At 46.1% G+C, this 25,805-nt stretch overlaps 1 protein-coding gene across 4 annotated transcripts in view; it reads left to right on the top strand.

Moving 5' to 3' along the window:
• Positions 1-25,805, top strand: part of LOC146785794 (von Willebrand factor A domain-containing protein 5A-like) — a 310,735-nt gene that overhangs the window by 133,653 nt on the left and 151,277 nt on the right. For all 4 annotated transcript variants that reach the window (XM_085635059.1, XM_085635061.1, XM_085635058.1 and 1 more), the window contains one exon: positions 20,672-20,751. In XM_085635059.1, coding sequence (XP_085491185.1) covers positions 20,672-20,751 — 80 coding nt within the window. The remainder of the gene's footprint in view (positions 1-20,671; positions 20,752-25,805) is intronic.

Genomic DNA, 25,805 nt, shown 5'->3' with positions numbered 1-25,805 from the left:
CTAAGTTAAGGAATCTGTGGCTAGATGTCTCTATCAGATGTACGAGTTACTTACCTTCGGTAAAGATGTATCTGGTAGAGACGTTGTGTAGCTGCAGATTCCTTAACGCCCACCCAGCCTCCCCATTCTGCGAGGACCTTGCCAAGTGGGGATCTCCAATGGCCCCCTGGTTACAGTTGGCATTGGCTTTTTCTCTCATGGGCGCTCACATTGTGGTGTCCCTTTGAGGCTTGTCATAATACCACTGACTCCCTCTCAGGCGTTTTGGTAGCAATTATACCGTTGGTTCCCTCTCGAAGGTTTTCTTATCTGTAAAATGAGGCCTTCTTCATTGTCCTTCACCAGGATATTCCTCTACATTTTCTTCTCCTCCTACTGTCTTTCCGCCTTCTCTGTAGGCTCAGAATTCTGGACTCCTCTACGGTAGTCTTCTTGGAGGATCTGTTCACCTCTGTTTCAGGCCTCCGTTCCTATAGTGCGGCGCTAGACTTTTCATCCCTCCGGTGGACTGTTGTCTCTCTGTGTTCCGTTCTTGCGGATGGCATAGTTATACGTGGTACTCAGTCTCTTTTTGTCTGTTGTTCTGCATGGTAATAATGGTCCGTTTCTGTCTGTTGAGATATTCTTCCCCTGTGGCACTTGGGAAGGGTCTTCGCGTGGCCTTCTAGATTCTTTCTCAGTTTATTCACCTATATGTAGGAAGTGTCTAATTCTGTCATTGACGGTGGTGCCTTGCTCCATCCTCTTTGTTCATTCACAAATTTTCATCCATTGCACACTGTTTCCATACTTTCACAGTTTTTTAATTGGTGGTTCCGCGTTGTCGCGGAAAAGTTTCTCTGAAGAAAACTGATGTCAGTGCACCGGGAGGGATTTATATGACCTCGCTGACGTCCCGTACGTGGACGACAGCAGGGCAGGGTCGTGTGGCGCCGTCACCCAGCGCGCAGAGTTGCTGCTGCAAAGTTTTTTCCGGATCCAGTCTGACGCCTGGGGATATTCTAAGTTTAGGAATCTGTAGCTAGACAACGTCTTTACCATATACAACATTACGCTGGAACGCAACAGGGTCAGTTTTTTACAAGGATGGCGACTGCCGTTCACATAATTATCCATTTTAACCTAAGATACAGAGGTGCCCACCTTGTGCTAGGTGATGCCCGGAGCCGACAACAATCTACGCTGGGATGAAGAAGGATTCAGGTTGTTTCCCAACAATTCGAGGGATAAAATTCGAGGGATACAAGACAGTTTTATACTGCCTTTTTCCAAACCGCGTCCACCCACGACAGATTCTATTCTGACACCTATTCCAGATGTCATCTCTCCTAGTCACTCCCTGGTTAATTTTTTCCCGGTTGACTTATCTTGTACGCTGAGGATTTTGAAGGGACTGAAGTCTGGCTCACCTGCGGACCCCTGCTCTGCAAGATTATTGGCATCAGTGGCAGAGGTGGTGAATTTCGAGGTCAACAGTATTATTAATTGTTCTTTGCTAGATGCTAGGGTCCCTAGTGTTTGGAAGCAGGCTAAAATCCTCCCCCTGTTGAAGAAACCTGCCCTCAATCCCTTGACTCCTGGGAATTATAGGCCCATTTCCCTTCTTCCTAGCCTGGCTAAGGTGTGTGAGAAGATAGTGAACAGACAACTGTCTGAATTTGTGGAGAGGGAGGGGCTCCTGCATCCGGCTCAGTCGGGCTTTCGCTCCTCTTACAGCACGGAAGGGGCGCTGGTGGAAGTGACTGAGGCGATTCGGGACTGTCTCGATGCCGGCGGGAGAGCAGCTTTAGTGCTGCTCGACCTGTCTGCTGCTTTTGATACGGTCCCCCATCCCTTATTGCTGGACAGACTTGCGGAGATAGGCGTTGCAGGATCAGCCTGGGGTTGGATTAAGTCCTTTTTGGAGGGCCGGGTTCAGCAAGTATGGCTTCCTCCAGCCGCATCTTTACCTCAGCGGGTCTCCACGGGGGTACCTCAGGGATCATGCCTCAGCCCCCTTTTGTTCAACATCTATCTTACTCCTCTTGTCAAATTGGCGGAGGATTTGGGGGCTAAGGTGATCGCCTATGCCGACGATACCCAGTTACTTTTTACTTGGGATAAGAATGAGGATTCCGTGGCCCCTGTCCAGTTCTGCCTATCTTCGGTTTTCAAGTGGCTTGCGAAGGCCCAATTAAAATACAATGAAGATAAGTCTGAGGTACTTTTGTTTGGTAATTTCCCCCTTGGGTTTAGAGATATGATCTGGCCAGCTGAGTTTCCGCCCCCATTGTCTAACAGCTGTGTTGCAAAGAATCTTGGAGTGTGGTTTGAAGATAATCTCTCTTTCTCAATTCAAGTTAAGAGACTCACGGGATGCTGTTTTGGCCTCCTTAGAGTCCTGAGAAGATTTCTTCCACTGCTTCCTCAGGCGGCAAGAGAATCAGTGGTACGTGCGCTCATCCTCTCCCACTTGGATTACGCCAATGTGCTGTATGTAGGGATCCCGGCCTATTCCCTTAATAAACTCCAAGTGGTGCAGAATGCGGCTGCCCGCCTTCTGGGAGAGATCCCTCTAAGGAATAGTGTGCAAGGTTATCTTCGCTCTCTCCACTGGCTTCCTGTGAGGGCGCGAGTGATGTTTAAATCTCTCACTATTGCCCATCGTGCTCTTCATGGTTCGGGGCCACTTTATCTGCAGAAATGGTTCTCCTTTTACGTTCCAGGGAGGCTACTGCGCTCCTCGGCTCTCAGGCTGGCAAAGGTTCCTTGTTTCCATCGACACCGACTAGGGGGTGCTTCCCTGGCTGTTCTTGCGGCCCGGGCTTGGAATGCGCTACCGCTGGCGCTTCGTAGTGTGGAAGATCCAGCAGTTTTCAAAAAATTGTTAAAAACTCCTCTTTTGTTTGAGTTTTAGGTTCTGCTGTCTGATTCCCTATGCTCGCGCCGGGTCACTCCTTGGAGTAGCTGTGCGCGTTAGAAGTTCAGCTAACATAACATAACATAACAGTCATATGAATGGTAAGAATCCTATCAAGTGCTCCCCATGCTGCACTAGTAGGTGAAGGAGGCTGGCGTTTCCTGTGATGTCTGAGCTCCTCTCCCTCTTTCCCGATAGTTTCCAAGTACTGTCACAAACCAGTTGTGGCTCTGGCATGCCATGACCATTCCCTTTAGTGGGTAAATTGGGTGAGGGCTTTTGGAATTAGCCACAAGATGTTTGATATCCCCATGGTGAGCCTCAAACAGATCAAAGCAGGCCCCATCTGACCCCATTCATCCTTACTCTATGTGGCCTTCCCTAGCATAAAAAAAGAGCCTGCTCAACAATCACAAACTCGCCAGAAGCTGTAGCCCAAAGTAAGAGATGGGAGTGATCTGAGGTGATGTGCAAAGGTACATGAGCAGCTGGAACTGGCAGGGAAGTAGGCATTCCCCTCAGGCATAAGGCACCCCTTCTGTGGGTCTTTTGTAAGAGAAACAAACCCATAAAGATCACTTGTATGGGGACAGACATTCTCCCTCTCCCTCTGTAAAACATCGAGGACAAAACTATTGAAAGCTAAGTGCATATCGTGAAGTATAGGTTTACAGTTAACTCTACATCTACGTACCTTGAACACATATTGTCAAGCTACATATATGTGGAGCAAGGTATATAAAATCTACACATGCATAGATTTGTCCTCAATATTTTGGCTAAGATATTAAGTACAATTGTATTCCCTACTCAATAATCAGGAGCCACACCCTTCTACACAGGCTACACTCATCAGTGCCATAGTCTCACAGGAACCGTTTAATTAGTTTACATTCTTTCTGTCCAAGCAAAGCCAACCACTATGACTTGAAAATCAGTCCTCCCCAACTAGCCCAGTTGTCAGAGGGATTATTACTGGGTTCCCTAGCCCTCTCACCATGCAGTATACACATCAGAGTCCGTATGGGAATTCTCGGCAACCATCACCTTCTATTCCATTTCTTTGTGAACAACACCCAAATTCACTTTATGGTGTCTGGAGAACCAGCCATCTGTACAGCAAATCCAATGGCTTTCAGGCTATTGAAGCCTAAGTTAGTCATAGTAGTCTCAATCCAAATTGCTTGAAAACTGAATTTCTCATCATCAGCCCAATGATCCAGAAATAGGAGTATTAGCCACAGCAGATTCTCAGTGCAGGCATCTCTCCTCTTGATCAACCTGCAATGCTCGGTCTCTCATGCCCTTCTGAAGCAAACTCAAAATCAAATTTTCCGTCTATGCAACTATTCTAATGTGCTCTGAGGAACTGTAGCTTTGTGTAATTTACTTAACCATTCCAACTTTGTAGTTCTCAAAACATGAGTAAAGTTGTGTATTTTTCTCACACAAACACTGTCATTTTTTACGTTGTTGTTTGATATCTCTCTATCCATACATATAATGGCCATTTAATACTGTTATATTCCCGCTAGCTACTAGAAGCAATTCAGATATGCTCGTTTTACCATCTATGTAAATAACCCTCAACAACCATGTTCCATATGGAAATGCTGATTGGCAGATCTTTATTATTTATTTGTTGTGAGAAAGTGCCATCTTTCTTGCATGGTATGCCCCCACCTTTTGCTGAATTGCTGAATGTACTTTGACTGAGTGTGCCCTGGACTCCTGACAATCAGGTGCCCAGGGCCTATGTTCCTTCCCTAAAAACCTAAAACACAAATTGGCAAACCATGGCCACATGTCAGCTCCTGGTAAATGGTACCCTAGGTACCCAGGGCCTTGTGACCAGGGAAGGCCTCTAAGGGCTGCAGCACTTATTGTGCCACCCTTAGAGGCCCTGTACCCTGACACACAGACACTGCCCTTGAAGACAAAACAGAGAGTCGACATGGCACACATCCCTGTGTGCCATGCCTACAACCTGCACTGCCCTGGCAAACATCAGCCACCCCTCTAACTGGGTGCCCTATGCCAGTGGTGTGGGCACAGGAGCATGAGCCCTGTGCCCCTACAGTACCCAGGTCCATTCCTGGGCACTGTAAGTGCAGTGCTGACATTTAAGAGTATATGGTGCTGGGAGCTTGTCAAACACGAACTCCACAGCACCATGATGGTAACACTGAAGACAGAGAAGTTTGGTATCAAATTTCTCAGCACATTAAACCCGCACTGATGCCAGTGTGGGATTTAATGTACAATACACAACAGAGATGTCCCCTGAACCTAACCTACAATCCACGTCTTGTCTGAGGGGCTGCCTAGGCTGCCACACAGCAGACATGTTGCTGGACCCCTGGGTAGGGAGCCATCCGCTCTCCTGGGCCTGCAACAATGCACATCCTGGGCGAGGAGCTAGGTCTCCTCCCCCAGGATGGGCAGGGGAGGCTTCAAATGCATGCCGCCTTTGTGAGTTTCTCCAGGCCACTTGCTGTACTCAGCAACTGGCCCCTACCGGTTCTAAACACCCACTCTGGCGGGAAGACTGGCCGGAAACTCCAAGTAAGGACAGGGGATGTGCCAGCCCTGCCAACCCCACCCCTCAGGTGGGGGAGGCGAGGTGAAGCACATCTCCGGGCCCTCACCATCTTGAAGATAGGGAGCTCTACCCAATCAGGACTAGGCAACTGCCCCCCTCCCACAGGAGAATGGCAGGATAGGGGGTGTACCCACCCCAGGACAGGGACCCAGTGGTCCCTGCCCTTTACCTACCTGTAACGCCCCAATATTTAGTATTTAGAGGCACCCTGAATCTTCCTTCCTCAGATTCCAGAACCTAAAACCGCAAAGAAGATCCAGAAGAAAGAAGACCTGCCGTGCAGCTGCTAAGAAGAGGAAGACACCAACTGCTTTGGCCCCAGCCCTACCGGCCTGTCGACCCTCGAACCTACTCCTGCTAAATCCCGGCAACTCCTGTGGCCAGCAACCTCACAAACCCCGGAGGACCTGGCTACCTTGTGACTCAGAGCACCTGGGACTCCCACGAGCAGTGGCTCTGCTCAAAGCAAGTATCTAGCCCCTGGCACCAGCCCGGAACCGCGAACCCTGCACACTCTGCACCCACCAAGCCTGACCTGTGCTGGAGTGGACAAAGACCCCGAGGACGTCCCCCCGGCGACTGTGACCCTGAATCCGGCACCCAAGGACCCACCACGACCCTCCTGATGACGCCTGCAGCCTCATAACCAGGGACCCCCCTACCGCGATCAACAGAGGGTAAGATTTCCCGACACCAAAAGGCACCCCTGCACCCGGTGCCCTGCGGCCCTCTGTGCCCGACTCCTGGGTTCCTACCTATCCTCCAACTACCCAACTTACCTCTCGAAGTGGTGGTAGCACCTGAAGAATCTTCGTCCCCGAGCTGGCAGCTTTGTTCGTCCTTGAGCTTTTCCATAGCAATCCATTGAGCGCCCGAAGGCTCAAAAGCACCCTGCCCCCAGCTGCCCGAGTGGCCTGGCAGTGCAACTTCTACTCCTACCTACTTCCCCATTTGCCCTGAGCAAGTGACCAGTAGCCCATCTCCCACAGCCGCTTGGCCTGCTAGTCAGCAGCCACCAACCAAGGTCCCCCTGCCTCCCTTAGTATAACATTGGGCCTAACTCACTCTGCACCCGGCTGCCCCTGTGCCGCTGAGGGTGTAACAACCGTACTTACCTGACCCTGGGAGACCCCTGAGTCTATGCCCAGAACCTTAACTCTGCCAGTCGAGTACTTACCCAAAAGCCGATAACTCACTTTGCTTCCTTAGGGTAACATTGACTGGTTTCTCTTGAAATTTCTTCTAAGTGTGGAGTTTCTAATCTTTAACATATTCACCTAAAATCAACTGAGTAACGAAAACGGAAATTCTCACCTGCTATTAGGAGAGATCCCAGTGCTGGATCTTGGTGCCCAGCATTGACCCTGAAAAGTACTTACGACCGTACTTACCACTAACTCACTTTTCTCCCATAGGAAACCATTGACTGTTTTTCTGTGAAATTTCTTGTGTCGATTTTTGCAAACTACAAATATTCTTTAAAAATCGTACCAACTATGAAAATGTAATTACTTACCTGTTTTAAGAAGATGTCCCAGTACTGAGCCTAGGAGCACAGCACTGGATTACAAAAGTAACAAGAACATACTTTACCCGTAACTCGAATTTTCTTCCAAAGGAAACCATTGACTGTTTTTCCGTGAAATTTCATCTAAGTGTCGATTTTGCAAACTTGTAAATATTCCTTAAAAATCGCCTGTATAACTTAAACGCAATTTTTCAACTGCTTACAGGTGGTACACTAGTGCTGGATCTAGGATCAAACACTGACCTAGAAAAAGTAACCATAACCCCACTTATCTGCTAAGTGAATTTCCTTCCATAGGATAACATTGGTAATTTGATCAGATAAGTGTCAACTTTTAAAATAGCAAAATATTGCTTAAAAATCACAACAGTAACTAAAAGTATTTACTCACTTGTTTCCAAGAACTGTCCCAGGACTGAATCTAGGATCCAGTCCTGGAGTTAGAAAAGTAATCCTGTAAGTAATCAATTGCATATAACTTAAAATTTCCATTGAGCTCAATGTATTATTGTGTTTGAAATTTTGTTGCCTATTGCAACAAACTGTAACTCTTGCATTCCAAGTCAATTGTCTTTTGCAAAGTTTGGGAACTATTTGGGAACAGTATATATAGAGCCACTTTCCTACATTTGTCCATTGCTCTCCCTTGTTAATTGTGTCCAGATGAAGACACTGTCTGTAATGCCTTACTATCCTTTCTGTGTGACGTATGTTCCATTTACTGCATTGAGAGGAAGTTGCTGCAGGTCTTCGGCGGCTGACAGTTGCTCTGATGCATCTTTGCAAAAGACTACCTTCATCTGGCTCTTTTTAGACCTAGTCTGCCGACAGTGCATGCGCTCTCCTTACAATGGGTATTGTTTACAGCAATGGGGCAATGGGCTTGGAGCCCGCCGATTACTTATCATTAGTTGACTTCATTGTCACTCTTCTTTGCTGCCTCCTAATTGGCCAGCTTGTGTCGGGCACCACTTCCTTTTCTTTCTATGAAGATTGCGTACTCTCTATTAGTGTCTGTCTGCAGGGCATGCTGTGACCGAGGTACTTTTTTTTTTCTCCCACCCACATCTTCTCTGTGTTGCAGCCCCTTGTCCACCCACCCCTCCTGCTTGCCCTTCCCCTACCCCTTTCCCTGATTGCCAGTCCTATCACCCCAAAAAAACGTTATGATGTGGAGCCAAGTCTGCTGGTTGTGTCATAGCGTTTTTTTTTAAACTTTCCTTTTAGTCATACTGCTGCACATCATGGCTAAAAGACATTGGCAAAAGCCAATATCTCTCGCATAGGTGAATCATTTTGTCTTTGTCAATGCTTGTATTATCAGCTAATTGGAGTAGCAACAGTCATGTTTGCTCAGAATCTAAATCACGTTGGCTCTTGCCCACAGAGTGCTTTTGGCTGCCTGCCTCTCCCTGGTGCCCTCATTTGACCCCAGCTGGAGGGAGGCTGGTTCCAGTCAGCTTAGTTTTACTTCCAGATATATTTTGAGAATCTTAACTGAAACTCTTAAGGACTTGGATTATTTATACCTAGGTTACCATTTCTCATATGGTTCTTGATTGATATGCGCTGTTCCTGACCTCTTACAGAAATATGTGGTTGCTTAGTCTTCAAATGCCACAGCTGACTTTGCTTTTGTCCATGCTGAAAGGAGAAGGGGGGGGGTGTATCCCATAGGGTAACAGATCATGTAATCTGACTCTCATACATGTTTAAATGCATTAATTATGTTTAAAATATGGCCTTAAGGACTGTGATGGTGGGTGGCAGTAATAAAAAAGATGGTTCTCAGTAGCTGCCAGAGGAGGTTTTGCCCTACAGTATCTGCCAGTGCTCAGCAGCTGGATGGACTCCTGTGCTCACATGGATACAGGAAAAATCTGAATTATACTATCCTAGGTTTGTTCACACAGTTCTTGCTTCGCAGGAACACTTAAACTTTACAGGTATATGTGGCACCTGATGGTTGAATAAATGTTCTAGAAATTGGCATTACAAGTGTATATTTTTCTTCTCCAAATTAAAATATTTTTCCTTGCGAAAAGATAGCATCTCTACCCCTTATGAAACATAGCTATATTGCGTCCCTTTCTCTTACTCACTGCTGTCAGGAGGCAGTTCTAGTAATGTAGAATGAATACTGAGATTTTTTAATATCTTACAAGCTTATGGCTGTGTTGTATCCTGGTAAGATCATGATAACGTCACCTGTATCTTTAAAGCCAGAATGTTGTATATCCTATGTCCAAGTATTCTCCTCTATTGTGACTTGGTGGAGTTCTCTTTCTGGACAGTTGTTTGCTTGCTGGAGAGGGGGCACCATCTGCAGTCGTTATGCCTTCAATACCTACTTACTGGTTTGCGGATCTTCACTTTACAAAAGACTGTTATTCCCATTTTGCAGGCCACTTCCCCGCTAATCCATCCCTAACCTTAAGCTAACAATGGTGGAGAATCTACTATACTGATGAATTTTCCTCTGTTGGAAAATGTATAGTTAGGGATGAGATTTTCCACCATCTTGTGTTCAGTGTACAAATGTCAATTCCATAAATCCTGATGCTGTGAATCGGATGTTGAATTGACTCTGTGGATGTAAAGATCGTTAGGTGTTTGTGAAGATGTTGGAAATAGTCGTAATTGCATCCCAATTTAGATATGCTGTTCTACTGCTATTTTTGGTGGCTTAACTCACTTTCAAGACTTCAAAGTAAACTGTGGTGATCTTGCACTGTGATCTTGAACAGAATTTTTGCACAGAATCAAATGAAGTATCACTGCGATGCTTTGGGAAATCTCCAACACATCCGATATTTACTGTGGGCAGTAGGCATGTATTAGCACTTTGGGCCTGTATATTTCCAATAACTCCTATAAGGTTGTCAAAACTATCATTCCAGATAAATATGGTGGCATGACGCGATGGCTTTTTAGACCTTTTGATTTTACTAAAGTATGTATAATCGGGCTTATCCAGCATCCTCTCTTCATCCAGTAGTCTGTTGTTGTGTCATTCACATTTTGCCTCTGCTCACTACAGCATGATACAACATGGGGGAACAGGTCCGCCTACTGAAGCCACTAGTTAACTTCACTTTGAGTGACTGCATTTTGATCTCTCACAAGGATCACATCCGCATACGAGCTAGTTCTCTTCAGTGCCAGTGTCTTTGTTTTTACTTTATAATTGCTTTAGTGTTGCCTTTGTGTTTAGAGCCTGTTTAGAGCTTGACACTTCTGATGCACATTCCTTCTTTAGCAGATCCCATCTCCTGCCAATGCTGTTGTAAATTCCTTTTGGAAGGTTTTTATTTTCTGACTGCTACTGTTTCACAGCATACTAGATCAGATTGTGTCCATTTGAAACTGTTCAGAATTGTTGTTTTCTTTTTACATTTTTCTTTCTCTACTTCTTTCCTAATTTCTTTCCTCCTCTTTCCGTCTTTCTCTTTCCTTTGTTTTTTTCTTTCTTTTTCCTTCTTTCCTTCTTGCCTACTTTTTTCTTTCTTTCATTCTTTTTTCTTGCCTTCTTTCTTTGTTCTTTCCCTCAAATTTTTCTTTCATTCTCTTGTTCTTTCCTTCTCACTTTCTTTCTCTTACCTTTCAATATTGCCCTTTTTCATACCATCTTTCCTACTCCCCTTCTTTCTTTCTTCCCCTTTCATTTTTCCTTTTTTTTTCTTCTTTCCTTCTCTTTTTTCTTTGTTTCTTTACTTCCCTCATTCTTTCCTTCTCTTTTCCCCTTTTTCCTTTTCTCATTCCTTCGTTTTCTCTTGTCTTCTTTCTTATCTGCTTTCCTTTTTTCCAGTTACTTATTTTTTCCTTTCCTTCTTTCTTGCCTTCTGTCTCTCTTCTTCCTTATCTTCGTTTTTGCTTTCTTTCTCTCGCTTTCCTTCTTTATTTCTCTTTCCTTTCTAATTTCTTCTCTTCCTTCTTTATTTCTCTATCTTTCTTTCCTTCTTTATTGTCTACTTTCTTTCTGTCTTTACTTATCTCTTTCCTTCTTTCTCTATCCTTCTTTCTTTCTTGCCTATTTTTTTACACTCTCTCTCTATCCTTCCCTCTCCTTGAAGCCAATGTCAGGTCTTTGTTAGTAGCCCAAACCTTTTGATTTTACCAACATTATGTGTATAGCATAGTTACATATAGTGGCCAGTCTTCTTCCATTAGCCTGTGGTTGGTGTCATGCACATTTTTATTCCACCCACTCCAGCATGCATTAGGGGAAGTGTGACAGCCCACTTCAGCAATTGGCTGACTTCACTATGAGCTACGGCATGCCACCCTTTCGCAAGGAAAACGTACAGACGTCAAGTAGTGCCCTTCAATGGCAGGGAGTACTATAGTAATGTGTGGTTTTTTTGAGACCCCAAAAACGTTTTCCAGTAGCAAAATGTTTTTGGGGGTTAGATTGAGAAGGGTGTAGCATATACCCAAACAAAGTTTGGCAAAAGTCGTGACAAAAGAAGAATTGCCAGAAGGCTGGCTGCCAACCCCAGACCTGTGGACTTTGCCTATGCTTGTTATACCTTTTTGTTCCTCAAAGGTTTATATCGCGCGAACTCGACCCGAAAGTATCAGAGCACTTTACATGAGCACCAGTTACGTTACAGACCGATACATTCATTTTTTTGTTTCGTTTTTTTAGGCACCATTTGAAATCACTCCCACAATGCCGGTGGAAGCGATCTCAAGGAACATTTGCTGCTTTTGCTGGCAACCTTAAATGTTGGTAACTGAGCTCCACCAACGAGTCTGAGGTGGTTTGTCTGGCTCACAGCTCGATCAGAAGCCCAACCACAAATCTTTTTTTTTAGTGTCTGTAGTTCTCTGTTTTTGATGTCTATGCCATAGGAATTACAACCGTAGGAACAACAAAATAGCAACAGAATAGTTTCAGCCAACCAGTTTCAGGGGTGATGATGGAAAATGGACCAATTACATGACACAGTGACTTCAATTTAGTTTGGTGCCATCTTCGAATAGGCTTTTTAATGAATGCAAGTCTAGATGAACCAGGATCTTAGGTGTTTGCTGTACGCCATTGTTGAATTGCCCTTACAACAAACAAATGATGGACGGAATGCTGACAATGCATACATTCTCCCCCAGTCAAGAGATCTGGGTTAAATCCATCGTTCTTTTGCCCACTACACCACCCCAGTTTAGACATGGCCATATGCAAATCAGTCTTGACCCTGTGCCTCATGGGAACAGTCCAGCCCGAACTGCCAAGCCATGTCTTCCCTGGACCGGAATCAAGCATCCTAGGACCGGTTTCTGGCTATCAGCCGTCATCAGCCAGGATAGCTTGACTCCAGTGGCGTAGTGAGCACGGGTCCCACGTCTGGGAATACCCATCCCACTTAGGGCGAAAAGCGTTACAACAAACAAATGATGGACGGAATGCTGACAATGCATACATTCTCCCCCAGTCAAGAGATCTGGGTTAAATCCATCGTTCTTTTGCCCACTACACCACCCCAGTTTAGACATGGCCATATGCAAATCAGTCTTGACCCTGTGCCTCATGGGAACAGTCCAGCCCGAACTGCCAAGCCATGTCTTCCCTGGACCGGAATCAAGCATCCTAGGACCGGTTTCTGGCTATCAGCCGTCATCAGCCAGGATAGCTTGACTCCAGTGGCGTAGTGAGCACGGGTCCCACGTCTGGGAATACCCATCCCACTTAGGGCGAAAAGCGTTACAACAAACAAATGATGGACGGAATGCTGACAATGCATACATTCTCCCCCAGTCAAGAGATCTGGGTTAAATCCATCGTTCTTTTGCCCACTACACCACCCCAGTTTAGACATGGCCATATGCAAATCAGTCTTGACCCTGTGCCTCATGGGAACAGTCCAGCCCGAACTGCCAAGCCATGTCTTCCCTGGACCGGAATCAAGCATCCTAGGACCGGTTTCTGGCTATCAGCCGTCATCAGCCAGGATAGCTTGACTCCAGTGGCGTAGTGAGCACGGGTCCCACGTCTGGGAATACCCATCCCACTTAGGGCGAAAAGCGTTACAACAAACAAATGATGGACGGAATGCTGACAATGCATACATTCTCCCCCAGTCAAGAGATCTGGGTTAAATCCATCGTTCTTTTGCCCACTACACCACCCCAGTTTAGACATGGCCATATGCAAATCAGTCTTGACCCTGTGCCTCATGGGAACAGTCCAGCCCGAACTGCCAAGCCATGTCTTCCCTGGACCGGAATCAAGCATCCTAGGACCGGTTTCTGGCTATCAGCCGTCATCAGCCAGGATAGCTTGACTCCAGTGGCGTAGTGAGCACGGGTCCCACGTCTGGGAATACCCATCCCACTTAGGGCGAAAAGCGTTACAACAAACAAATGATGGACGGAATGCTGACAATGCATACATTCTCCCCCAGTCAAGAGATCTGGGTTAAATCCATCGTTCTTTTGCCCACTACACCACCCCAGTTTAGACATGGCCATATGCAAATCAGTCTTGACCCTGTGCCTCATGGGAACAGTCCAGCCCGAACTGCCAAGCCATGTCTTCCCTGGACCGGAATCAAGCATCCTAGGACCGGTTTCTGGCTATCAGCCGTCATCAGCCAGGATAGCTTGACTCCAGTGGCGTAGTGAGCACGGGTCCCACGTCTGGGAATACCCATCCCACTTAGGGCGAAAAGCGTTACAACAAACAAATGATGGACGGAATGCTGACAATGCATACATTCTCCCCCAGTCAAGAGATCTGGGTTAAATCCATCGTTCTTTTGCCCACTACACCACCCCAGTTTAGACATGGCCATATGCAAATCAGTCTTGACCCTGTGCCTCATGGGAACAGTCCAGCCCGAACTGCCAAGCCATGTCTTCCCTGGACCGGAATCAAGCATCCTAGGACCGTAACGCTTTTCGCCCTAAGTGGGATGGGTATTCCCAGACGTGGGACCCGTGCTCACTACGCCACTGGAGTCAAGCTATCCTGGCTGATGACGGCTGATAGCCAGAAACCGGTCCTAGGATGCTTGATTCCGGTCCAGGGAAGACATGGCTTGGCAGTTCGGGCTGGACTGTTCCCATGAGGCACAGGGTCAAGACTGATTTGCATATGGCCATGTCTGAACTGGGGTGGCGTAGTGGGCAAAAGAACGATGGATTTAACCCAGATCTCTTGACTGGGGGAGAATGTCTGCTTTGTCAGCATTCCGTCCATCATTTGTTTGTTGTAACGCTTTTCGCCCTAAGTGGGATGGGTATTCCCAGACGTGGGACCCGTGCTCACTACGCCACTGGAGTCAAGCTATCCTGGCTGATGACGGCTGATAGCCAGAAACCGGTCCTAGGATGCTTGATTCCGGTCCAGGGAAGACATGGCTTGGCAGTTCGGGCTGGACTGTTCCCATGAGGCACAGGGTCAAGACTGATTTGCATATGGCCATGTCTGAACTGGGGTGGCGTAGTGGGCAAAAGAACGATGGATTTAACCCAGATCTCTTGACTGGGGGAGAATGTCTGCATTGTCAGCATTCCGTCCATCATTTGTTTGTTGTAACGCTTTTCGCCCTAAGTGGGATGGGTATTCCCAGACGTGGGACCCGTGCTCACTACGCCACTGGAGTCAAGCTATCCTGGCTGATGACGGCTGATAGCCAGAAACCGGTCCTAGGATGCTTGATTCCGGTCCAGGGAAGACATGGCTTGGCAGTTCGGGCTGGACTGTTCCCATGAGGCACAGGGTCAAGACTGATTTGCATATGGCCATGTCTGAACTGGGGTGGCGTAGTGGGCAAAAGAACGATGGATTTAACCCAGATCTCTTGACTGGGGGAGAATGTCTGCATTGTCAGCATTCCGTCCATCATTTGTTTGTTGTAACGCTTTTCGCCCTAAGTGGGATGGGTATTCCCAGACGTGGGACCCGTGCTCACTACGCCACTGGAGTCAAGCTATCCTGGCTGATGACGGCTGATAGCCAGAAACCGGTCCTAGGATGCTTGATTCCGGTCCAGGGAAGACATGGCTTGGCAGTTCGGGCTGGACTGTTCCCATGAGGCACAGGGTCAAGACTGATTTGCATATGGCCATGTCTGAACTGGGGTGGCGTAGTGGGCAAAAGAACGATGGATTTAACCCAGATCTCTTGACTGGGGGAGAATGTCTGCATTGTCAGCATTCCGTCCATCATTTGTTTGTTGTAACGCTTTTCGCCCTAAGTGGGATGGGTATTCCCAGACGTGGGACCCGTGCTCACTACGCCACTGGAGTCAAGCTATCCTGGCTGATGACGGCTGATAGCCAGAAACCGGTCCTAGGATGCTTGATTCCGGTCCAGGGAAGACATGGCTTGGCAGTTCGGGCTGGACTGTTCCCATGAGGCACAGGGTCAAGACTGATTTGCATATGGCCATGTCTGAACTGGGGTGGCGTAGTGGGCAAAAGAACGATGGATTTAACCCAGATCTCTTGACTGGGGGAGAATGTCTGCATTGTCAGCATTCCGTCCATCATTTGTTTGTTGTAACGCTTTTCGCCCTAAGTGGGATGGGTATTCCCAGACGTGGGACCCGTGCTCACTACGCCACTGGAGTCAAGCTATCCTGGCTGATGACGGCTGATAGCCAGAAACCGGTCCTAGGATGCTTGATTCCGGTCCAGGGAAGACATGGCTTGGCAGTTCGGGCTGGACTGTTCCCATGAGGCACAGGGTCAAGACTGATTTGCATATGGCCATGTCTGAACTGGGGTGGCGTAGTGGGCAAAAGAACGATGGATTTAACCCAGATCTCTTGACTGGGGGAGAATGTCTGCATTGTCAGCATTCCGTCCATCATTTGTTTGTTGTAACGCTTTTCGCCCTAAGTGGGATGGGTATTCCCAGACGTGGGACCCGTGCTCACTACGCCACTGGAGTCAAGCTATCCTGGCTGATGACGGCTGATAGCCAGAAACCGGTCCTAGGATGCTTGATTCCGGTCCAGGGAAGACATGGCTTGGCAGTTCGGGCTGGACTGTTCCCATGAGGCACAGGGTCAAGACTGATTTGCATATGGCCATGTCTAAACTGGGGTGGCGTAGTGGGCAAAAGAACGATGGATTTAACCCAGATCTCTTGACTGGGGGAGAATGTCTGCATTGTCAGCATTCCGTCCATCATTTGTTTGTTGTAACGCTTTTCGCCCTAAGTGGGATGGGTATTCCCAGACGTGGGACCCGTGCTCACTACGCCACTGGAGTCAAGCTATCCTGGCTGATGACGGCTGATAGCCAGAAACCGGTCCTAGGATGCTTGATTCCGGTCCAGGGAAGACATGGCTTGGCAGTTCGGGCTGGACTGTTCCCATGAGGCACAGGGTCAAGACTGATTTGCATATGGCCATGTCTGAACTGGGGTGGCGTAGTGGGCAAAAGAACGATGGATTTAACCCAGATCTCTTGACTGGGGGAGAATGTCTGCATTGTCAGCATTCCGTCCATCATTTGTTTGTTGTAACGCTTTTCGCCCTAAGTGGGATGGGTATTCCCAGACGTGGGACCCGTGCTCACTACGCCACTGGAGTCAAGCTATCCTGGCTGATGACGGCTGATAGCCAGAAACCGGTCCTAGGATGCTTGATTCCGGTCCAGGGAAGACATGGCTTGGCAGTTCGGGCTGGACTGTTCCCATGAGGCACAGGGTCAAGACTGATTTGCATATGGCCATGTCTGAACTGGGGTGGCGTAGTGGGCAAAAGAACGATGGATTTAACCCAGATCTCTTGACTGGGGGAGAATGTCTGCATTGTCAGCATTCCGTCCATCATTTGTTTGTTGTAACGCTTTTCGCCCTAAGTGGGATGGGTATTCCCAGACGTGGGACCCGTGCTCACTACGCCACTGGAGTCAAGCTATTCTGGCTGATGACGGCTGATAGCCAGAAACCGGTCCTAGGATGCTTGATTCCGGTCCAGGGAAGACATGGCTTGGCAGTTCGGGCTGGACTGTTCCCATGAGGCACAGGGTCAAGACTGATTTGCATATGGCCATGTCTGAACTGGGGTGGCGTAGTGGGCAAAAGAACGATGGATTTAACCCAGATCTCTTGACTGGGGGAGAATGTCTGCATTGTCAGCATTCCGTCCATCATTTGTTTGTTGTAACGCTTTTCGCCCTAAGTGGGATGGGTATTCCCAGACGTGGGACCCGTGCTCACTACGCCACTGGAGTCAAGCTATCCTGGCTGATGACGGCTGATAGCCAGAAACCGGTCCTAGGATGCTTGATTCCGGTCCAGGGAAGACATGGCTTGGCAGTTCGGGCTGGACTGTTCCCATGAGGCACAGGGTCAAGACTGATTTGCATATGGCCATGTCTGAACTGGGGTGGCGTAGTGGGCAAAAGAACGATGGATTTAACCCAGATCTCTTGACTGGGGGAGAATGTCTGCATTGTCAGCATTCCGTCCATCATTTGTTTGTTGTAACGCTTTTCGCCCTAAGTGGGATGGGTATTCCCAGACGTGGGACCCGTGCTCACTACGCCACTGGAGTCAAGCTATCCTGGCTGATGACGGCTGATAGCCAGAAACCGGTCCTAGGATGCTTGATTCCGGTCCAGGGAAGACATGGCTTGGCAGTTCGGGCTGGACTGTTCCCATGAGGCACAGGGTCAAGACTTATTTGCATATGGCCATGTCTGAACTGGGGTGGCGTAGTGGGCAAAAGAACGATGGATTTAACCCAGATCTCTTGACTGGGGGAGAATGTCTGCATTGTCAGCATTCCGTCCATCATTTGTTTGTTGTAACGCTTTTCGCCCTAAGTGGGATGGGTATTCCCAGACGTGGGACCCGTGCTCACTACGCCACTGGAGTCAAGCTATCCTGGCTGATGACGGCTGATAGCCAGAAACCGGTCCTAGGATGCTTGATTCCGGTCCAGGGAAGACATGGCTTGGCAGTTCGGGCTGGACTGTTCCCATGAGGCACAGGGTCAAGACTGATTTGCATATGGCCATGTCTGAACTGGGGTGGCGTAGTGGGCAAAAGAACGATGGATTTAACCCAGATCTCTTGACTGGGGGAGAATGTCTGCATTGTCAGCATTCCGTCCATCATTTGTTTGTTGTAACATTGTTGAATTGCCCATCATAGTGACATCAAACAGTTAAGGTGGTAATTAGATATTTTGGGTTTATTCTACAAGTTTGAGGGTCTTCTCACAGACAATAGAACATGGAAATTAGAGTCCCCTAACACCCTTGTAGCTTCGATAACATAATAAAATGGGCCTGTTGAGTATTACTTCTCAAGTGAGGCCACTTAATCTGTCCAGTGGATCTTTTTGGGGCATCTCCTTCTCTAAAGCCGGGATGTATGCAGGACCCCTAGTACCTTGAGGTGACTCCACCCCAACAGGTTAACAAGTAGTTCACACTTGTACATCCTGATGATGCTGTCAATTATAATGAAAACAATTCCTGGGTCTGTATCCTAAGTGCAGACAGCTCTTTCTCGTGTTCTGCACTGCAAACCCAGCCCAACACGCCCTCCAATTTACTCTCTACAGCTTTCACAGCTTCTATGTACTTGTCTTCTCACTCAAATCTGAACACCGCGTATTGATTGAGTACAGCTAGGCCCTCCCACCGGTTGTTAGTTCAGCTTCATCCATGGGGACCATAAGACCCCTGTGCTGTCCCTAGGTACTAGCTCCTATATGTGGCAAAAGGAACCCTTCTTTGCTTATCTGTCATTCTGGCTTAGATTCTTCCTCCTGCTGCGACACCAGGTATATTCTTCTGGCAGGTTGAAGGTATCAAATCAGCTTATCCACCAAAGGGGCTTATGTACTGTGCTTTCCAACACTGGGTCACTCAGTTAAAATCCTATTTTCCCCAGTTTGTTAGCACCGGACGATCCACGCCTGGGAGCGGAGACCATCACAAGATGGGGCTCTCAGAGCACACTTTGGTGCCCAGCAAGTATAGGGGTGCTCTTCACCCACTGGGGAATTATATAACCGCCTGTCCAGGTCTCACTATCCATCCCAGACCCCACACAACCTCCAATGCTAGCTCCTCTCCAACCTCAGTTAAGCTACAGGTCATGGGTGCTCACCAGGCTCCTTTCACTGTATTGCATGAGGCGTGTGCTCTCTGGGGTTTGTCCCGACTGCCTTCTTTAGTTTCATGTATCCCACAAACCACAGGATAAAGGCAACATCTCTGTTAGGTTGGGATTATAATTCTGATGTCAGAGAATCTGAGAGGGGTCCTACAGTGTGCCACTGCTCCTGGCATATGAAGTCATTTTAAGGCTGTGGCAGCCTTAGGAAATGTGAAAAACACACACCAAGTGAAGAAGGAGAGAGGATGTGTCCTAATGGCTGGAGCGGTCGACCTCCAAGCTGGGGAACCGGGTTTGTGTCTCAGCAGGGACACTCAACAGCCTGTGATTCTGGTAAAATCACTTAATCTCCCCGTGCCTAACAAAAATGAATTCATCTGTAACAGAACACCTGCTCATATAAAGCCCTTTGATACCTTTGGGTCTTGTTTGCGCTATATAAAACTGAAAACGGTGAAAAAGGCTTGAGGTACTTGTCTTAAAAGGACTTGCACTGAGATCTAGCAACCTGGTCTGCACTTTCACAAACTAGCTCACTTGTCACTCTTCCCAGCTGATAGAGATTGAGAGAGGGAAGAATATGAACAAACCAGGATGAAAGCGTTAGACTGTTAGTGGGCTGACAGTTTAAAAATGGCAACTGGGGCCTAGCCTAAATATGACCACTGTGAGGACAAAGTTATTTCTGCATTGCACATCGCAGAAATTGGCAGCTGCTGTCTGCTGTTGTGCAAAAGATGTCAGACTCTTGAAACCTTCACCACCTTCAGCATCTAGCTACAGACCGTGTTAACTGGCGGTTCCCAGAGGCTAATACTTGCTTTTTAAAGTATTGACTTGAAGCACTCGGCGACTTTTGTCAAGTTCTCTTGCGCCGGGGCTGGAAAGGCATACCTTATTTTAAAGTCTTATTTTCACAAAAGTCTTCCATCTTGTTTATTTGACAGAAAGTTCAGTATTTTACATAAATTAAATGCATTTTGAGACTTTAGGACCATGTGTTGAAAAATGAACTATGCTTGGTCAGATGTTTTATGGTTATGTGCGTAACATCATGGATGCTTTGGCTGTACAATTCCTGCTACAGTCGCACCTCTTGCTTTTGCAGAGGTTGCAAGCATTGCTACACCAGAATTGCCTCCACTGTCCTCGTCAACAACCTATTTATTTAACTCTGCTCTGGAAATTTATTTAGAATGTATTCAGATGTTTTATAGCTATGAAAACATTACTGGTATTAGTATAATGATATGCAAGGCATGTTAGAATTTAGTCTTTTTGGTTGTTTGTTTTATACAGTTTCAATTGTAATAAAATGTCCTTTAGTACCGAGGACATGTATTAAAAACTGTAAAAATAAATAAATGCAAATATATTTTAACATTTCCAACAATTTCATTTTGTAATGTTGGCATGTCCAGAAAAGGGGGTTAGAAACAGATGAAAATAGCTTTATACGCCCGTTCCACCATACTATCAAACTGTTTTATTACAGATGCCTGCATTATGACCTCGTGTTACTCTCTCTTATGATTATTTTTCCCTCTGCAGCTCTTTGTTTTCACAGATGGAGAGGTTGGGAACACTAAAGCCGTGATTGCAGAGGTCCAAGCCAACAGCTCTAAACACCGGTAAGAAAATTCAGATCTTTTTCTCACTTACCCAGCATTATCTTTCTTCCTACACTACCCCATGAGTCAATAACCCTCTCCCTATTGAACTGTGCATTCATTCATCACCTCTCCTGATCTGCCCCATTTCCCATAATATTGTTTCCTTGTCTAGTCAAACATTTACTACTATTACTGTATCTCAGAAATACCATTCCATATATGTCTTGCCATGCACTATTTCCTCTTGCAAAGCAGAATACCTTTTAGATTCCTCATCATGGTATGCCTGACTCCGTATTCTACCCCAATATGTGACATTCCATGGCTCTCCCTTATATAATGGTTTGTCTCTGTTAGGAGTCTGCAGCATCCCATCATCTGCGACGCAATTTAACGTTCACTGATGGCGTATGCAATATTTTCCGTCCTTCCATTAATACAGGATAAATGCCAAGAAAAGATGGCTCTCTGCTAAGGTTTTAGGTTGGTTCTTTTTTTTGTTATAGTGAAGTATGTTCTCCCACAGGTTCTTGTGAAGAATTCCTTTGTATTGCTGTGCAAGGACACTGCAGGCTTCCAGGAGCCTCAGTGCAACTGAACTCCCTCAGCACATATGCTGAAAACACCACAGGGTACTAGTTCAATCCCACAACACGTAGAATGACAACTTAGCACATAAATGCTGCTGTTCAGTAAAAAATCTTCGCTAATCTTTACAGTTGGCTTCCATGTATGAAAGGCAGACATCGGATAATTGTGCCTAGAGTCTGGTCAAATGTGAAATGTCTAGCACACGGCTGAAAGTGTCTATGAAACACACTTGATATACAGAAATTAATCATGCAATCCCCATTGTTGTATCTGTAGTTCTTGAATGATCCCTTGCTACGTCTTTTTCACAGCAATATTGCAGTAATATTAGAATCTGTGTTTGAAAAATCTGTAAATACAGAATCTCTATTTGGGACAGAGAAGGGCTGATATGCCAGAAAGTCTATTATTCCGTTTTTTTGTTTGCTATTTGATTATGAACGGGGCAGGGGAGTGGGTCAGACGCTCATCTGGTCACTGGTTTCATCCTCCCTTGTTTACTGGTAAACTGGTACTCCAGAGTTAATTCACGTGTGGCCAGTCATTGGAAGGTAGGTGTCTTTAATGTTAGGGCACTTTTATGGTTTGATGGACATCATGATGATCATGTGGTAGTAGGTTGGATTGCTAAACTGGTGGTTGAATGGGTACTATTGAAAGGATGCTCATTTGGACTCTGCTGACAAACCTGATTTTGTTGGTTTCTCACATGACTTGAGATGTTTGGTGATATTAATGGTCTGTGGACTGGTTTAATTGTTAGATTAAATTGAACATTTTCTGAATTTTTCCTTTGTTGGACATTTGGTGTTTAAAATCCAATGGGAGTTATAGAGTCTTTTTGCCTTCTTGATGGAAGATTTGTATATCCTATAGAGCCCTTTGAGGCACATTTTGACTTGCTGGTTTTAGTCTCCTTGAATTGGCCTTAAATGTAGTGTTTCCCTCCCTCTGACCCTTATTTTAGAGAACATATGTTTCTTAAGTCTACTAGGGAAAGGGTACGGGTGCTTCTTTTTTCAATTTAATTTATTGAGTGTAAATCATGATGTTTATCTCATAGAAGCATTTTTGTGGTAGGGGTATGTGGTGGTCAGTGTAATTCAAAACTTGTCATGTCCTTTAGACTAAAAACCAAAATATAGAGAGGAGTGTAAAACCAATGGAGAAAAATTTATGGCAGGATGTAATAGCAGAATAGAAATTTTTAGTTTTTCTAAAAGCCAGATGAAGGAGAATAGTTCTGAAGAGTTTAGAGAGATTATTGCACAAGTGAGGGCTCAGGCTGCTAGGAGAGTACCTTGGTGCCTTCCAATGCAAGCTCTCTTGAAGCGAGTTGCAACTAATAGATTAGCGTTAGAGCAAATGTTACTTTCAGGAAAATAGGGCCCAAAACGGTCTCTTATCAATATAAAGTTAGATGTACTCTTCGAGGGTTAAATTTACAATTATTTCACAAAAATATCAAGGGTAAGAATGAGTCCTTAGAACATAAATTACCAATACTGTGCTATATCATTTGTCATTCCCCTTATTAGGTATAAATTGCTTTTTTTGACATGCCAAATCCTTACATATATGTAGCTTTTGCAGTAAATATTTTTTATATACACAGAGTTCAGTTTTTTTATGTACAATACTCTCTATCCGAGATAATCGCAAAAATGTTTTAAAAAATATAATTTTGAAATTACTCATTTGATGCAGTAAGCAGTATGACTTATTCTATCCTGGTTCGAAGTTATGAAGCCTATATATTAATCTGGAGGAATTCAATTTGATCTGTTCCATTTGTCCTTATTATATTGCACCCCGTAAATGGTTTTGTGAGAACATCGCTATTGCAGTTGGTGGGTTTCCTTTATGAAGTATTGTCTCATTTCAGTCCCCTCTGTTCCTTTGCTTGGGCCTCATCAGGAATTGTACAAGGATTTATTTTGTGGTTGATTGCCAGGTGCCCTTGTGGTAGTACTTGCCCAAAAAAACAGGGCATCCTATTTTGGGTAACAAAGCAGCTAAGTCTTTGAAGCTATGTCTTTGTATATGCTATGCATCAGGCAGTGAGTTTTGAAAGAGATCATCTCTTAAACAGTGCCAGTAGAGTTGAGTTGTGTCTTGTGAGACATGCTTGTGACTTTTTAGTTGTGCTACATTCCAAACAGCAGAATTCTGTTTGTTGCAACTTGTATACTCTACTGTCTGGCAAGTTAAGGTACAGGATGTTACAGTGGTCCATTCTAGAAAACATACATGCACATACTACATGCAAATGTGGTTTGATGGTCAAAAAGGAAAGTATTTTTAGTGAAGACACCTTAGTATGTAGAAACATAATTAAGGGACATTTCTTTTTGTGGAGCATTAAGCGCGAGAGTGTTTTCAACACAAGTAACTTTATTTTGAAAGTTGTTGTTGGAAAATGTCCCTCTCCAAAGGGTCACCCCAAACGTTTTGTCCTCATCCTTCTCTTTTTGCCGAATTCTTTTTGTCAGCTTTAGGACTCTGAGCAATTACCACTGCTGGCGAATGTTAAAGTGCATGTGCTCAAACATGGTGTAATACCCACCTGTTCGGCATATTTAATTTACTTGTAAGTCCCTTGTAAATTGGTATACCATATACCCAGGACCTGTAAATTAAATACTACTAGTGGGACTGCAGCACTGATTGATTCACCCACTCAAGTAGCCCTTTAAACATGTCTCAGGCCTGTCACTGCGGGGCCTGTGTGTGCAGTTTTACTGTCACTTCACCTTGGCATTTAAAATCCTTTGCCAAGCTGTAAACTCCCCTTTTATTACATGTCACCCCTAAGGTACTCTCTAGGTAACCCATAGGGCAGGGTACTCTGTAAGTAAAAGGTTGGACTTTTACTTTTTGCATGTTCTGGTAGTGAAAACCACCTACATTTGTTTTTCACTACTGTGAGGCCTACTCCCCTCATAGGTTAACATTTGGAATTCTTAAGATTTAATTCTTGATTAGAAAGGAGTAGTTTTGCCATGTTTCATATCTCTGGAATGGTAATGATAAATCCTCTTTACTGGTAAAGTTGGATTTAACATTACTATTTTAGAATTACCACTTTTAGAAAGTGGACATTTTTCTGTTCTTACAGCTCTGTGTGCCTGCAGCCTGTCTCGAATACACGTCTGGGGTAGGTAACAGCTACACTTTGTGTATTCTCTCTAGACAGCCACAAACACAGTAATGTTAGGCGTGTCCGAGCAGTCATCTACATTCTGATGACTATTCATGGGCAGGAAGAGAGGTAGGGGTTGTCGCATATGCCTAAATAGGCAGTGCCCTGTTCCCACACAAAGGGCTGATTACCCCCTACTGATAGTCTGGAGCCATGGATGGGAAGAAAGGACCTATCTGCACTTCAAAGACCCTTCTTTGAAGTTACTCTCACTTCAAAGGCACAACTGAGAATAAGTACTGGGTCTCTGACTCCACCAAATCAGTACACTACTGGGCTGTGAAGAGCTCTGCCAGAAAGGACTGCTGTGCTGCCACAAGGCCTGCCACTTTGTGCAACTGCTGGTCTGGGAGAACAGCATTACTGCTCTGCTGTGCTTGTTGTTTCCTGCTGCTGCTGCCCTCTGCCCTGCTAAGGAAGAGGACTGGACCCATCTCACTTGAACCCAGAGTGACTCTAAGGGCTTGCTAGCTTGCCCCCTGTTCTGAAGTCTGAGGGCCATCAAAGACTTCCTCCAACCTTGCAACAGTACCTGGACTCTGCAATTTGTGAACCCTGCCTTACCAAGTGGTGTCAGTCCAGTCTGGGGCCCTTTGAAGTGACTTTTTCTGTGCTGATCCAGCAGAACCCACGCATTGACGACTTTGCGCAGATAAGAACCAACACATTTCCCTTCGATGCAGACGCAGCTGCTGCCTGATGACATTGCTTCAATGGACTGCGCCACTCCGTGACGACTGACTGCGCAGCTTGACGATGACTCATAGCCTTCATCGCCAAGGGGTTTGTCGATAAAGTCTCACTGACAGCCTAGTTCGGAACCGGCATATTTCCTCCATCCATGGGATTGACGCGTTGCCTCCTCGGCTCCTCGTATCGAGTCTTTGACTATTCCTCCATACTAGTTACTTTTTCAGCGGGACCTGCATGAGTCCTATAGCTGGCCTGCCCTACATGACAGTCTCCCTGAACTTTGAATTTACCCCAGTCTAGCGCAACCAGATGCCCCTGTTGGTGCTTTATGACTCCAAGGACTATAGTTTCTCCCACTACCCTCTCACCGTGCTCGTGCCCGCCCACAAGTCCTTCTGGAACCTGGGTCCTGTGCACATGTTGCCAGACATTTGCGGGGGCAAAATGGCACAGCCTAGCTAAAGTCGGGCTGTTGCCCTGATATGTTGATATGTTCCAGCACCAGCCCGACTGCTACACTCTACAATGCTGTAACACTGTAGGTTCTCTCCACGGCTTTTGCATGACCCTGTGAGCAGTGAGGTCA

Source organism: Triturus cristatus, chromosome 11 (assembly GCF_964204655.1).
Source record: "Triturus cristatus chromosome 11, aTriCri1.1, whole genome shotgun sequence".
Taxonomy (NCBI): domain Eukaryota; kingdom Metazoa; phylum Chordata; class Amphibia; order Caudata; family Salamandridae; genus Triturus; species Triturus cristatus.
The sequence above is the reverse complement of the archived record's forward strand: the minus strand, read 5'-3'. Positions and strand labels throughout refer to the sequence as shown.